The following is a 16,695-nucleotide window of genomic DNA, read 5'->3' as shown; positions in this document are numbered from 1 at the left end:
AAGAAAAGAAAAGAAAAGAAAAGAAAAGAAAAGAAAAGAAAAGAAAAGAAAAGAAATTGGTGAATACCAAGTATGGGCTAGGCATCGTATCAGGGACACAAGAGTGAGAAAAAAAAACAGATGCAGTATCTGCTCTTATGGAACTTACGGGCTGATGAGCAATACTAATCAGTCACCAGAATAAATCTAAAACTGCAATTGTGAGAAATGCCTCAAAAGAGATCTGCCCCAGCCTAGAGAGGCAGGAAAGTCCTTACAAAGAAAGTGACATTTCAGTCTGAGATTTGCAGGGTAAGTAGGGACTAACTAGTAGAGGAACAGGGGAAGAACACAGCAGATCCCCAATAGTGAGAGGAGGCCTGGAGCCCAAGTTTCTGACATTTGACACTGGGTGGATATAAGGCCATTCTCTGAGATAGGGCCACTGGAAGATGACAAGTTGGGGGTGGGATAAAGTCTACAATGTCAGATGAACTGAGATGAGCTTCATGAAAGCACCTGGCCCAGTGCTGACCACGCCAGTAAGTGGCCAAGAAATATTCATTAACTTATTCACTACTCAATCTTCCTATACCAACCACACACACCCACAACTTAATTTCAAGTTCAATTTAAGAGAAAAAAGTTTTCTCCTACATATTTTCTAAGATGTAGCCTCTAAGAGGCTTTTGCTGCAATTATTCAATAAGCATCAAACTCATAATACTGTACACCTAAATGGTTACTTACGTGTACTTCAGAATGCCTTCCAGTTTTGATGTCCAGATAATAACGCTTTTGTCAGCTGATCCAGAAGCAAAGCGCTTGCCTAAAAGTGTTTTTAAAATGGAAAGTCTTACATTTATCTTAAACCAGCATTTCCCAGAGAGAATTCTTTAGAAAACTAGTTCTTTAAGGTACCTAATAAGTGTTAGCTTCTTTACTACTTCTTATCAGTACTGGGAGGCAGGACCTTGGAGTCAGAATATTTGGGTTCCAAACCTGCTTTGTCTGATACTGAGTAAACAGAGATATATTGGGGGCCTACTACTATGTAGTTGTCATGTTCTATGCTAGGGATCAAGTAATGATTAAAACACACATGATCCCTACTTTATAAAGTTTAGTCTAGTGTAAGAAGTAGGCATCAAATTAATCTAACAAAAATACAACGTGGTAAGACACAGATCCTATGAAAGAGAATAACTAGGGAACTTGATTTACTTTTTTACTTAAATTTTTATTTTTGACAAATATCTACTTATGAAGTACAATGTGACATTTTATGTACATACACATTGAAGAATGATTAAGCTAATTAACATATCCATCACTGCAGATACTTTTTTTTTTATAGTGAGAACATTTAAAATCTATTCCTGGCCGGGCATGGTGGCTCATGCCTGTAATCCCAGCACTTTGGGGGGCCAAGGCAGGTGGATCACGAGGTCAGGAGATGGAGACCATTCTGGCTAACACGGTGAAATCCCGTTTGGTAAAAATACAAAAACAAAATTAGCCAGGCCTGGTGGCAGGTGACTGTAGTCCCAGCTACTCGGAAGGCTGAGGCGGGAGAATGGCGTGAACCCAGGAGGTGGAGCGTGTAGTGAGCCGAGATCTTACCACTGCACTTCAGCCTGGGCAACAGAGCGAGACTCCATCTCAAAAAAAAATCTATTCTTGTACCAGTTTTGAAAAATAGGCTATTATTAACTATGGTCACCATGCTGTGCAACAGATCTCAAAAATGTACTCCTTTTGTCTGACTGAAACTACCCTTTGGTCGACATCTCCTGGGGGACCTAATTTAGATGAGGGAAGGTTTCTCTAAGGATGAGATCCTTCAGTGGAGACCTAAAGGATGAGCAGAGCTTAGCCAGATGTAGAGAGGAGAAAGACCCATCCACATGGATGGAACAGATGTGCAAAGGCCCTGAAGCAGGAAAAGCCTGGCATGTCTGAGGGAATGAGCGGAGTCATCATGGAACTGAGGGAAGGGTGAGGTGGGTTGTGGAAGGATCTCTTGGGACCTCAGGGACACATCAGAGGCCTTGCTCTTTATCCTAACGCAATGCGAAGCCAAAGAAAGGTTTTAAGCAAAGAGTGGTAGATCAGATTTGCATTTTCATACTACTTGGGCTTTATGAAGGAACAGACTGGAGAGAGGCAACATATAATAAGTAATTTGTTATTAATTATACTGTTACACATTTATAAGTATTTGGGAGAGGATCATGGTATCATGGCAGCAAACAATGGGGTCTTCACCTACTCTGGTGAAAGATGAGGAATAAGAGGTAAGCATGAGCCACATTCTGTACACCTTAAGGACTTTCAGACTTTATTCACAGGGCAAGTGGAAGGTGACCTTGGGCAAGTCACTGTTCTCTGAGCCTCAATGCCTTCATCTGAAACACAGAAATAGTATCTTCCTCAGTCTTTTTGTGGGACTCAACTAAGATAGTATCTGTAAAGTATCTTTTTTTTTTTTTTTTTTTTGAGACCAAGTCTCACTCTGTTGCCCAGGCTGGAGTGCAGTGGCACGATCTCAGCTCACCACAACCTCCGACTCCCAGATTCAAGCGATTCTCCTGCATCAGTCTCCCAAGTAGCTGGGACTACAGGCGCCACCACCACACCCGGCTACTTTTTTGTATTTTTCGTAGAGATGGGGTTTCTCCATGTTGGGCAGGCTGGTCTTGAACTCCTGACCTCAGGTGATCTGCCTCCCAAAGTGCTGGGATTACAGGCATGAGTCACCACCCCTGGCCCTTTTTGAGACGGCGTCTAGCTCTGTCACCCAGGCCAGAGAGTAATGGCATAATCTCGGCTCACTGCAACCTCCGCCTCTCAGGTTCAAGCAATTCTCCTGCCTCAGCCTCCCAAGTAGCTGGGATTACAGGCACACACCACCATGCCTGGCTAATTTCTGTATATTTAGTAGAGATGGGGTTTCACTGTGTTGACCAGGCTTGTCTCGAACTCCTGACCTCGTGATCCACCTGCCTTGGCTTCCCAAAGTACTGGGATCACAAGCATGAGCCACCACGCCCGGCCAACTACCTTTTATAGTAGCTGAAAGAGTAGATATTAGGGTGAGCCGTATGATATTGCTGCAAATACTAAAGAAACAAAGAAACTGCTCTTACTATTTCCATCACTCCTCCTTCATCCTGGTAGGTAGCAGGTGATGTGATGAAAAGCATAAGCTTTGGGCTCAGAGTCTCTGGGTCAGAATTCCTAGAGATCTCACTGAACAGCTGTATGACCCAAACAAGCATACTGAAGGGCTCTATGATTTCCTTATTTGAAAAATGGATATAATGTTAGTATTTACCTCATGGTTGGTGTGAAGATTAAATGAGTGTATGTATGTGTGTACATACAGTTGACCTCTGAACAACATGAGTTTTAACTACATGAGTCCACTTTTACATGTGAATTTTCTTTTGCCTCTGTCTCCCTGGCACAGCATCACCAACCCCTCCTCTTCCTCCTCCTCCTCCTCCTCCTCAGCCTATTCAACCTGAAAACAATGAAGACGAAGACCTTTATGATGATCTACTTCCATTTAATGAAGAGTGTATATTTTTCTTTTTTCTCAATTAACATTTTATCTAGCTTACTTATTTTAAGAATACAATGTATAATACATATAATATTAAAAATGTGTTAACTGTTTATGTTACAGGTAAGGCTTGTGATCAACAGTAGGCTATTAACAGTGAAGTTTTGGGGGGTTCAGAAATTACATGCAGATTTTTTACTGCACAGGGAGTGGCACCCCCAACCCCTGTGTTGCTTAGAACTGGGCCTGGAATAGAAGCAACACTAAAAAAAAATTAGCTATTTCTATTATTTCTTCATATTATATTGTTTTTCTTGAACAAAAAAACTATGTCTTATATACTTTTATATCATGGTTGCTCATTAAATACTTATTAAACTTGGGCCAGGAGCGGTGGCTCATGCCTGTAATCCCAGCACTTTGGGAGGCCGACGTGGGCAGATCACAAGGTCAGGAGTTTGAGACCAGCCTGAACAATGTGGTGAAACCCTGTCTCTACTAAAAATACAAAAATTAGCTGGGCATGGTGGTGTGCACCTGTAGTCCCAGCTATTCAGGAGGCTGAGGCAGGAGAATCGCTTGAACCAGGGAGTTGGAGGTTGCCGTGAGCTGAGATCGCACCACTGCACTCCAGCCTGGGCGACAGAGCGAGATTTTGTCTCAAAAAAAAAAAAAAAGTATTAAACTTAAGGGAGAAATCAGAAACAAGTAGACTTAAAAGAGCAATTCAGTGTATCTCAATCTTCAGGTCTGAAAGGAAAAAACCAGTTCCGAGGACTAAAAGACTTTTTAATCATCATACAGGTGTCATGAAGAGGCAGCGTGATACACCAGAAAGAACGAGGGCTCTGCAGTCAGAGGACCTGGGTTAGGCCTGCCTCTGCCACCATCACCTGTAACTGCTCCAAGTCTGTTTTCTCATCTTTGAGCAGGGATAAGAGTCCCCTTGCTGCCTGCTTCAGAGAGTTGTTGGGATCATCAAATGAGATGTGTGTGACATGACTCTGGAAAGTGCTGTGCAAATGACACTACCGATGGGTCACACTCTGACATCCCCAAGTGCCTTAATGGTGTTGCAGGTCAAAGAGTCCTGCTATGCTTATAAACACCAGAGGCATCAGAGGCCCAATAGCTCTTCTGTACCTACTGGGCCTTATACCGGGCCCTTGACCGGCCCACGTTTCTCAAGAGCCACTAGGATGAGACAGAAACAGTTCAGCTCTCCAGCCTCCCTCCTCACAGGTCTCCCTAAAACATTATTCTGAACTTGAACTCAAACATGCACACACACACACACACACACACACACACACACACACACACAAAAAATGACTACCATGGTATAGCACACCTGACTATAAAGCAAGAAATTAGTTTTGTCTTTGGGCCAACCTGCTGCAAGGCCTTGGCAAGTCACATGACCTGCCTGTTTTTTTTAAAGACGGAGTCTAGCTCTGTCACCTAGGCCAGATTTTAGGGAGTCTCACTATGTTGCCCAGGCTGGTCTCAATCCTGCCTTAAGCAATTTTCCCAACTTCAGGTTCCCAGAGCTTTAGGATTATAGTAGGATTATAGGCATGAGCCACCGTGCCCGGCCAATTGTCTATGTCTTTATGCAGGGCTAAAGTGAAGAGACTGGACTAATCAGACTAAATTATATGCACGAAATTCTGCATATATATGAAGAATCTACATTTTTCTAGAAAGTGGTCTAAAGCTTCCATCTGACTATCAAAGAGGCCCATCAGCCAAAAGGAGTTAAAAAATCTGGGACTGGAATGATCTCCAAGGTTCATTCAAGCATTATAACGTTACAATTTTGTGACTTCTTGGCAGTGGCTACAGAATGTTATCCCTAATGTTATCCATTTGACACATGAAGAAATCGTGACTCAGACTCAATAACCAGCTCAAACTCACAGAATTCTGGTGTTGGGTTGGGGTTGGAACTCACAACTGTCTCATTCCAAAGCCCATGTTCTTCCCACTAATCCTATGCTGTGGGACAACATGGATTATTTTAAAATAAATTTAAATCTCAGTTTCATGCATCACTTCCCTTCCTTCCCAACTCACCTGGTACCCCAACTGTAACAATCCTTCAACCCCACCAGAACCTACTACTTCTCCATTGCTGTCCACTCTCTCTTCATTATTCAGCCAACAATTCAAGGTTAATGTACATAATTATTTATCTGTATACACTTTCTGCTCCCTTGCCCTCCTACTTCATCTTCAAATGTGCTTGCAAAACCACCTCTGGTTAAATTCATCTCTTCTGTCTCACAACTATGCAGCTCAAAATGGCTGGAGAAAAAGACATAATCACACCAACTAATCTCACTTTCAATTCATGATCACAAACTTCAAGAGGGCCCTTCATGTCACTGGGGATCTCACTACCTCCCGGGTCCACTCTCTGAGGCAGTGATTTTACACTTTTTCCTTTCTCTTCAACTCTCTGAAACCTCCCTTCCCCATTGTCACTCTCAGTTGATGATGCTTCTTATTTCACTGAAGAAAAAAAAAATGGAATTGAGGATTTCCATTAGATTCCTACTACCACACTGTCCCCATTTGCTGGCCTCTGCAGTTCCTACCATACCCCTATCTAAAGCAAACACCCTGTCTATGCCCTAGATCCCATCTCCTCTTGCCTACTCAACTCTGTTCCAGCAGTCCTCTCCCCTCTCCTATATCATCAACTTTTCTCAAATTCAGCATGTGTAAAACTGAATTTCTGATCTTCAACTATAAGTTTTCTCTACCTGCAGTCTTTTCCATCTCTGTCAGGGGGCAACTCCATCTTTTCGGTCCTCAGGTCAAAAACTTTGACTCCTTTTTCTTCACAGCCCATATCCAATCTGTCAGACAATCCAGTTGACTCCACCCTCCCATTATATCCAGAGTCTGATCATTTCTCACCACCTCCTCTGCCCCTACAGAGGTCTGAGCCACCATCACCCCTTGTCTGGATGATGCTTTCTCACTCAGATGTCCCAACCCTCACCTCTTGCAGGTTGTTTCCAACTCAGCAACTAGAAGGATCCTTTTAAAATATAAATCAGATCAGATCCCTTCTCTGCTGAGGATCTTTCAGTAGTTCCACTTTGATTGAGAATCAAAATCTTTATGATGGCCAGCCTGATCTGACCACCCCATGTCTGTTACCACTTTATCCTCATCCTCTACAATTCCTGATTCTCTTTGATCTAGCTCCTAGTAGACACACCCACACCTAAGGGCCTTTGCAATGGCTCTTCCTCTGCAAGGAGCTCTCCTCCCCCAGATGCCCACTGGCACAATCTCATTGCCTCCTGACTTCAAAGTCTTTGCTCACCTGTCCTCATCTCAATGAGCCCACCTTCACTAGTCTAATTCAATACTGCACCCAACCCCCTGCCCTGCCTAGCACTCTCAATCCCCCTCACACTGCTCTACTTTTTCTTCTTCCATAACAGTTATCACCTTCCAGCATACTGCTTAATTTACCTTTTTACTATGTTTACTGTATGTCTTCCCTCATACTCTCTTCTTCCCTCACTTCTCACCACCACCCCATAAAACAGAAGCCCCATAAGGGGAGGGACCACTGTTTTTTTCTCTGAAGTATCTCAAGCATCTTGAACAGCACCTGGAATATAGATCGCCTCAATAAATACTTGGTAGACTGAATGACTGAATTGAAGTCTAAGCAACTTCACTATCTTCTGAACTTGCAAGTTGTACTCTAGCTTATTAGAAATAATTAAAAAGTGACTAAGGAGAAAAATGAACGATGATGAGACCATCATAGAGAATGGAAACCCAGAGCAGCCTTTTACCATCCTTCGCATATGCCACACAGTACACAGTGTCTTTGTGTCCCTTGAGGGGCTGAAGTAAGGTGCCATCAGAGGTGTCATAAACCTGGCAAAAGAGACAAATACAGATTATCTATGTGATATCTATTAGTCAGAATTCCTGCAGGGTTGCTACTGCTATTTTTGTTTTTATAACAATACACATGTCAATATTCTAAATTTGTATCCAATAAAAACTATACGGTGAAACCAAAAACAACATGACTTAAAGTTGGGTAACCAAGAAGTAAAGGTCCCAGGTCTATGTACTACTATGTGACCAGGAATATACCACTAATCCTTAAGAACCAAAGGTTCAATTATTCACTCCATGGAAATGCTTTACACTCATCCTTACCTGAATTCAGATACATGACTAATCAAGGCAGGCCCTTCTAAATAAAACTAGCCCATAAAAAGAGCCAGCTATAACATGATTAAATTTTAGTGCCAGTTCTGCCCTAAATCAGCATAATAGAGAGATGTTTCATATTTGCTACCCAGAGTTTGAAAGTCACACAACTCTGGGTTTTCAAGTAGGAGGGAATGTTATAAAACCCAACTGCAGGCCAGGCATGGTAGCTCACGCCTGTAAACCCAACACTTTGGGAGGCTGAAGCGGGAGAATTGCTTGAAACCAGGAGTTCAAGACCAGCTTGGGCAACAAAGTGAAACCCCATCTCTACCCAAAAAAAAAAAAAAAAAAATTATTTTAATTTAAAAATTAGGTGGGCGAGGTGGTGTGTGTCTACAGTCCTAGCTACTCAGGAGGCTGAGGTGGGAAGATCCCTTAAGCCCAGGAGTTTGAGGTTACAGTGATCTATGATTGCACTACTGCACACCAGCTTGGGCAACAGAGCACGACCCTGTCTCTAAGAAATAAAATACAATAAAATCCAGCTGTAATATGGATTTAGGTATTTGATAGCCATGTGACATCTATTACTACGTGGAGAGTTAAAAACACACCATCTCAGAAATCAAGGGGAAACTTTCTGAAATGGTTATAGTGTTGGAAAAGATAACCTATGTAGAAAAACTAAAATGGCTTGGATTGTTTACACTGGAGAGAAGTCTGCAGAACAATTTAACCATACAAAGAATGGAGATTAATCAGTCTGCGTATCTAGAGACAACAGAGAAGAGGAAGTAGACTTAAGACAGAAAGAGAGATCATACAAAGGTTTTTTGGTCAAACATAAGGGGTTCTCTGAAAATTACTTTTATATACCTGGATAGGTTCCAGAGAGAGCATATGTTCTTTAAAAATATGAAAAATAGGACAATATCCATATGGAATTGTTTAGGTAGGCCAATGCCTAAAAGTTGGGGTCTGACTTTTCACGGACAGAGCACCTTCAGTCCTGTTGCTTGAATTTTTCTGGGGAACAAAATGTAAACTGACACCAGTCCAGTTTCAAAGGCATTGTGATTGTTTTCAACTCTTTCATGAGTGTCTCAAAGTAAAAAGGGAAAGATTAATGACCCCAAAGGAGGTATTGTTCACAGGTTTTTATCTGATAGTTTACTTGCCTGTTTTAAATAGCCCATTTCCATCCCTATTAAAAGGTAATAAGGAAGGTTTTTCCACCCTTGCCTTTTTAATCTCCAAAAAAAAAGGGGTCAAATTTCAGAGTACTCACAAGAGGGAGGTTGGGGAAGTACTTTAAGAGGAAACTAAAACAAAATCCTACCAGTAATCTGTTGCCGGCAGCCAGAATCAGTTGAGTTCCATCAGGCTTAAATGCGATGTCATTTATACTGAACAGAAAACAAGGCAAAAAGATAATTAGGAATCAAAATTATGAAGTCTGCTAATGGCCAGGAAAGTAAACTTTATTTCCATTAACAAACACTGTGTGTGTACTGAGGAGAAAAAGAATGATTAAGAATTGCATTTGTTGCAAATTCCATTCAACCACCATACCACAATAGCCCATTCAATCATGATCCACTCAGTAGTTAGCTCTTTGTCCTGACTTCCTCTTATCCAGAAACCAGACACAAGAAATTATTCAAAGGGTCGACTGTTCAGGGTATTAACCCTTCTAATAATACCACAAAGGCCAGACCACATGAGAGAATGTGTTGTAGCAGGACGGGCGGCAGACAAAACTCCTCAGACACCGAGTTAAAGAAGGAAAGGGGCCGGGCGCGGTGGCTCAAGCCTGTAATCCCAGCACTTTGGGAGGCCGAGGCGGGCGGATCACGAGGTCAGGAGATCGAGACCATCCTGGCTAACATGGTGAAACCCCGTCTCTACTAAAAATACAAAAAACTAGCCGGGCGTGGTGGCGGGCGCCTGTAGTCCCAGCTACTCGGAGGCTGAGGCAGGAGAATGGCCTGAACCTGGGAGGCGGAGCTTGCAGTGAGCCGAGATCGTGCCACTGCACTCCAGCCTGGGTGACACAGCGCGAGACTCCGTCTCAAAAAAAAAAAAAAAAAAAAAAAAGAAGGAAAGGGTTTATTTAGCTGGGGACATCGGCAAGACTCCTGTCTCAAGAGCCAAGCTCCCCAAGTGGGCAATTCCTCTCCCTTTTAAGGGCTCACAAGTCTAAAGGGGTTCGTGTGAGAGGGTCATGATTGAGCAAGCAGGGGGTACATGACTGGGGGCTGCATGCACCGGTAATTAGATTGGAACAAAACAAGATAGGGATTTTCTTTTTCTTTTTTTTTTTTTTTTTGAGACGGAGTCTGGCTCTGTCGCCCAGGCTGGAGTGCAGTGGCCGGATCTCAGCTCACTGCAAGCTCCGCCTCCCGGGTTTACGCCATTCTCCTGCCTCAGCCTCCGGAGTCGCTGGGACTACAGGCGCCCGCCACCTCGCCCGGCTAGTTTTTTGTACTTTTTTAGTAGAGAAGGGGTTTCACCATGTTAGCCAGGATGGTCTCGATCTCCTGACCTCGTGATCCGCTTGTCTCGGCCTCCCAAAGTGCTGGGATTACAGGCTTGAGCCACCGCGCCCGGCAAGATAGGGATTTTCACAGTGCATTTCTATACAATGTCTGTAATCTACAGATAACACAACCAATTAGGTCAGGGGTCGATCTTTAACTACCAGGCCCAGGGTGTGGCACCAGGCTGTCTGCCTGTGGATTTCATTTCTGCCTTTTAGTTTTTACTTCTTCTTTCTTTGGAGGCAGAAATTGGGCATAAGATGATATGAGGGGTGGTCTCCTCCCTTATTCCCCCCTTTTGAGACTCCCACTCATTTTATTAGTGGGAGTTCTCACTTTCATTTTCACTACCCATGTCTTCTTGCAAGACGGATCGATAGTGATTCATATAGTACACTTGTGCTGAAGCATTTTGGTGAACTAAGGTAGCGATGAAGCTTTTTATCATTTGAAGAAGTACACGTAGCAAACAAGGGAGCAGTAAGTAGGTTCCTATTACTATTATAACTCTTATTATAAGAGTTTTAAATTCTCCCAGCGCTGGGAACCATTTTCCAAACATGGTCCCAGGATCAAATCCATGCCACACTTGCACGGGCACATGTGCCAGTTTTGTCATATTTCTAACTATGTCTTCGACTACTTGCCCTTGATTATCTATGTGTAGGCAGCAATTAGTAAGGTTAAATTTCCTACAGACCTCTCCTTCAGCTGCTAGCAAGTAGTCGAGAGCTAATCTATTTTGATAGATAGCATTTCTCATCTGAGTTTCTTGCTTGGCCAGAACAGTCAAGGCTCTGCTAGTTTTATTAGTGATTATTTTTAAGACAGCTTGTAACCGTATGATTTGGTTAATCATGTAAATGGGGGTCTGGTATCCCCACGAGCCATCTTGTGCCTAAGTAGCAGGCCTATATTGTATGATTCTCTCAGGGGGCCATTTATCATTTTTTCAATTTCTTATAGCTATACTTCTCTTTTCGCGGGAAGCACAGACAGGGAAGCCCGGGAGTTCGCCTGTTTTTAAGAGCAGTTGGAAGAAAGATGGTTTAATAGTGCCAATAACACAACTACCTGCCCACTGATCAGGTAATCTGGCATAAGTTCTATGCCCACATATCCAGTATAATCCAGTGGGGGCTGTCCAGTCCCAGTGGGACTCCAGGTGGGTCCACACGGTTTGCAACTTTGGGAATTTAGTAAATGGATTTCTCTCTGTGTGATTTGAACTCCAATAAGTGACTGTTTTTGTGGTACTATTGTACAGTTTCTGTCTCAGACAACTAAGTCATCTTACTGGGTGAGTGAATTCTTTTCCTTCTCTAGCTATGCAATGTTGTCCAATAATTGAGGTTTTTAGGACCTAGAAATTATCAGGGTGATTCTTTTGAGCCAGGAATTTATCAGGAACTGGGTCTGTAGGTACTAATTCTCAGGCTTCCTATGGCCATTGATCTCTTATTACAGTTCCTCCACATACATAACATGAAGTGACACTGAGAGACTGTGCTACTTGCTCGGCTAATTGCAAAAACAAATTTCTTGTTTTTCCTGGAATTTCTAGTACTGGCACTTTTAGTTTATCATAGAAGGTTTGAAATACTGGCTCAGGAGAGTGTTTATAAACTTTTCCTCAAACCATGATATTTACTTGAAAATCTAGTCTAGATCCATCAATTTTTAGGGTTCCATGTTCCCCTTTTTTTCCAGTGAGGATCAACAGGATTGGTTATTACTAGTTCTAAGGGGTTACATTGTCCCTTAGTACAGGAAGGGTCATTTTTTCCTTTCTGAAGGTGGACTGGATCCTTCTCATTCTTTTTTTTTAAATCCAGGTAGCCTAAATGACACAAGACCAGTATTTACATTTATTTCCACACAGTCCTAATTTATGACAGATGTACTTATTTTCTGCCATATAGCCCCTTTTCTAATTAAGAGAACTATACCTTATTCCTAACTTATTACTATTAATGACAGCACAGGCATCAAATTTTAAGGTGACTTGTTTAGGCACCCTTTTTTTTTCTATTTTGGCTAACACTTTACTCGTATTGTTTATGAGCCCCTAACAGTCTTCTGTTCTTAATCTTATTTTATTTTATTTTATTTTATTTTATTTTATTTATTTTTTTTTTTGAGACTGAGTCTGGCTCTGTCGCCCAGGCTGGAGTGCGGTGGCTGGATCTCAGCTCACTGCAAGCTCCGCCTCCCGGGTTCACGCCATTCTCCTGCCTCAGCCTCCCGAGTAGCTGGGACTACAGGCGCCCGCCACCTCGCCTGGCTAGTTTTTTGTATTTTTTAGTAGAGACGGGGTTTCACCGTGTTAGCCAGGATGGTCTTGATCTCCTGACCTCGTGATCCGCCCGTCTCGGCCTCCCAAAGTGCTGGGATTACAGGCTTGAGCCACCGCGCCCGGCCCTTAATCTTATTTTAAAAACTGTGGTCATGCGAGGCTCAGATGGGTCATAACACACATCAGGTTGGTCATTTCCTGGGCTACATACCTTATATAATATAACATTATACAAACAAGTTCTTTTTAGAGTTCCAGTACACTTATAATAACCATAAAATAATAGGACCGTAGCAATCTTTTGTCCTATCTCAGTGACTTGATGTATACACTGGGAACAGTTCTCAGTCTGAGGAAGGTCAGTTGAAGTCCTTACTGTACAAGTCCAAATTTTAAGGAAAATGAGTCCCATGAAGACTTTCCTCATGCTTCAGCCGTGCGTGGACCAGTCAGCTTCCGGGTGTGACTGGAGCAGGGCTTATCGAGTTCTTCAGAGTCACTTTGCAGGGGCTGGCAAAGCTGCTCCCATCCACGTATTGCTCACAGTCTACTGATGTTTAAGGATGGTCTCAGAGGTTGCGCCTGCTAGAATAAACCGAGTCTGACACCTCTACACAGTTATGTTCAATTGGGCTCTTTGATACCGAGAGCAAGGTTGTGGTGGGGTTTAGGATGTTACAAACTTCAATGCTTATGTGGGGATTTTCACATAGCAAGCTTTGGTACTTGGTTAATCTAGCATTTGTTAACCAATGATGTCCTTTGGTGTTTATTGAAGCTACCACAGCGTGGAGGGCCTTTATATTCAGGTTTTGTCTAAGGGTTAGTTTATCTGCTTCTTGTGCTAACAGGGCCATTGTTGCTAGGGCCATTAGACCTGGGGACCAGTCTTTGGAAACTCTGTCTAGTTGTTTTGAGAGATAGCCACTGGCCTTGGCCAGGGCCCCACAGTCCGGCTTAAAACTCCAAACAAAACTCTACATTCTATGTGTCAGAAAGATTAAAAAATGGCAGTTTTGTCAGGTCAGGTAGCCTCAGGGCTGGGGCCGACATGAGTTTTTCTTTTAACTCATGAAAACCTTGTTGCTGTTGGTTGTAATAGATGTAGTTTACCTAATCTACATTTTTATTAACTGTCACCCACCAAAATATTGACTTAAATCCTGCAGCTATTTGCTTTCCAGCTTTAACTTGATCTGGTATTCCTCATGGGACTCCAGTTGCATCTAAATAGACATGAGGGTCGAAAGATCCATAAGCGGCTTCTCTCACTTTTATGATGTCTTATTTTTTTTCCTTCTGGTTGATGAAATGCCAGGGTGAAAGGGATAGACAATTGGACTAAAGTACAAGTGCCACTCCAGTTATTCGGCAGAGTGCCCAGTAAATGTCCACCACAATACCACCACACATCCACTCAAGGATGAACAAGGGCTGACTGATTGATAAGCTCTTGAAAATTCTTAAGCTCATCACATCCTTTCAGGTCTCTAAGGAATGCTAAGTTTCTTCCCTGTCGTGAGAGACACGAAGTGAACTTAGTGTTGGGAGACGGAAGCTGGATGGCCCTCAGGGGCTGAACCGCAGGGTGCCAGACTTTGGCATATAGCAGAGAGAGAGTCTGGCATGACTTATTATCCAGGCTGTAGAATCCTAGAAAAGAGTTACCATGCAGCCTACGCCTGGTCAACTGGAGGACCACCTTAGTTCCATGGAAGGGGGACAGTCTGGGCCTCTGGCCTGCCATGTGCACAAGCATAACAATTGCTTTTTTTTTTTTAACGTGCAGATGGAATATTTGATCCATTTTAACCAGGCGTTTGTATCTTGGTATCCTGTCTTAATTGCTAAAGTTTGTTTTAAGTCTTTAACGTCTATGATCCTCTACTAAAATGAATGTATGGTTTTAGGGAAATTACAAAAAGCGGTTCGGGCAGTCCATCCTTGCTCTTTAGTGGCCCAGAGAATGTTGGACCAACTATGGCATGAAAGCTGTACACTGGGGGGCAACATTCCTGGTTGGCACTGGGGTCTTTATTGAAATCTCCCTGGATTAAATGGTCCTAGTTTACTACTGCCTAGTCTGAGGAGAGTCAGGAGGGACAGAAGTAATTTTCTAAAGTAGAAAGCTGTCTTTGACTTGGCAAGTCCTCACAGGATATAACAAGGCAAACATTAAATGCAACAGTTTGAGATGAAATTGACTTGGTTATGTTAATAACCAGATGGTCAGCAATAGAATGAGGAAAGAAGAAAGAGTAATAGAATAGATGAAAAGAGTTAAATTTTTCTTAGCTTCAGTTTGGTAGGGTTTTCCCCTGGGACGATGGCCCATGACTCTGGAGGGGGTGGTGCTTTCTTGACTCGGGTGTGATGAGTGCCTCCTTTTTTTTTTTTTTGCTGTACAAATAGCGGTCTTGGTGGTTAGCAGCACAAGGTAGCGTCCTTCCCAGGTTGGCTCGAGTTTTTCTTCTTTCCACCCTTTGATGAGAATGTGATCTTCAGGCTGGTGCTTGTTTACTGGAAATTCTAGGGGTGGTACATGTGCTAAAAGACTTTTAGTTTTTATGTTTTTGTTTTTTTTCCGAGAAAGGAAAGTGGAAGATAAACCAAGTATATAATTTTTAAGAAATTGATCTTTTGTTTTAAATGTGGGGACTTTGGCAGTGAACTTTATAGTCCTTAGTGCCTTTTTACTGAGAAATTTCCTTTAGCACATATTTTTATTAGTTTTTAAACCAAAGAAAGCCAAATACCATTTTACATTTAACAATGCTTCTCATATGATTTTTATACCAGATAAGCTAAATTTTATCTTTACATTAGTGTGTTATTAATGTTAAAGCTAATTTTAATAAAACCTTGTAGACATATTTATCTAATTTTTAATGTTTGACCATAAGGTAAGATTTTATAGACTCTTTTTAACCTTTTATAATTTTTGCTAAAGAGCAGGTTGGTGCTTTAAGAAAAACCTGTTATGCTTTTACTTTAATGTCCAGTTCACAGAAAAACTGGATGATACTTCTTTAACTTTAGCTAATATGTTTACACACAGAATTTTCTTTACAATTCACGTTTTAAAACTTGCTTAAACCTTCAAAACAATATTTTTTTAAACTTTTTAATGTAGGTAAAAATGTACATTCTTATGCCTCCTTATAATCCTTTTACCAAAGGTATATTTTACTTTTCTTATACACCTTGCACATAAACTGTTTTTTTGTCTTTTTTCAATAGTTTTACATTCAGAAAGCCTAATTACTTTTAAATTATACAACACTTTTTGCATAAATTCTTCTTTTAACACACATTTTTCTCTTTTACGACTTTCGCAATTCTTCGACATGCCTCAACTTTCTGACTTATTACAAATATTTCTTTCTTTAAACAACCAGTTAATTTATTTCAGGATAAGAATTTACCATATAATACTCTTTATATATAAATTCCGCCCCCCCCCCTTTTTTTTTTTCCTTAGGATACTTCTGAACTGGTGAGTTGTGCTCACAATGAGGTGTCCTCTAAAAGTTATTTATTTTTTTTACTTTTGTTGTTGTTGTTGTTAGCAAAGCAGTTGCCGCTGCAGATTGAAAGCATTTGGGTCGGCCGGGCGCGGTGGCTCAAGCCTGTAATCCCAGCACTTTGGGAGGCCGAGACGGGCGGATCACGAGGTCGGGAGATCGAGACCATCCTGGCTAACACGGTGAAACCCCGTCTCTACTAATAAAAAAAAAAAAAAAAAATACGAAAGCATTTGGGCCATCCGTGGGTTACTGGGTTAAGGATTTTTGATAGGAAGGCCTCAGTGCTTTCGGGATATGCCCTTGTTTACACTGGCAACAAAGTGGTATTGGAGTGCTATAGGGTTACGGAGAATACCTTCAATCATCAATTATAGGTTTTAAATTTACCTTGGCTTTTAAAGGAATAGGGTACACTTTTTTTTTTTTAAACTACTTGTATATCTCTCTCTTTCTCTCTTTGGCTTTGTCTGTCTCTCTTTGACTTTCCTTTTGCCTCTGTCTCCTCTCTCTCTCTGCCTCTCTCTTTCTCTCTCTCCCTGACTCCCTCTTTGTCTGTCTCTTCCTCTCTGTTTCTTCCTCTCTCTCTTT

The 16,695-nt window shown here is 41.9% G+C and overlaps 1 protein-coding gene across 1 annotated transcript in view; it reads right to left on the bottom strand.

The window, feature by feature from the left end:
* Positions 1–16,695, bottom strand: part of IFT122 (intraflagellar transport 122) — a 91,736-nt gene that overhangs the window by 63,911 nt on the left and 11,130 nt on the right. The window contains exons 2-4 of the mRNA XM_025377341.1: positions 9,084–9,150; positions 7,372–7,456; positions 730–808 (exon numbers count right to left, since the gene is read on the bottom strand). Coding sequence (XP_025233126.1) covers positions 730–808; positions 7,372–7,456; positions 9,084–9,150 — 231 coding nt within the window. The remainder of the gene's footprint in view (positions 1–729; positions 809–7,371; positions 7,457–9,083; positions 9,151–16,695) is intronic.

This window comes from Theropithecus gelada, chromosome 2, assembly GCF_003255815.1.
Source record: "Theropithecus gelada isolate Dixy chromosome 2, Tgel_1.0, whole genome shotgun sequence".
In the NCBI taxonomy this organism is placed as follows: Eukaryota; Metazoa; Chordata; class Mammalia; order Primates; family Cercopithecidae; genus Theropithecus; species Theropithecus gelada.
This window is presented reverse-complemented; position numbering and strand designations above follow the sequence as displayed.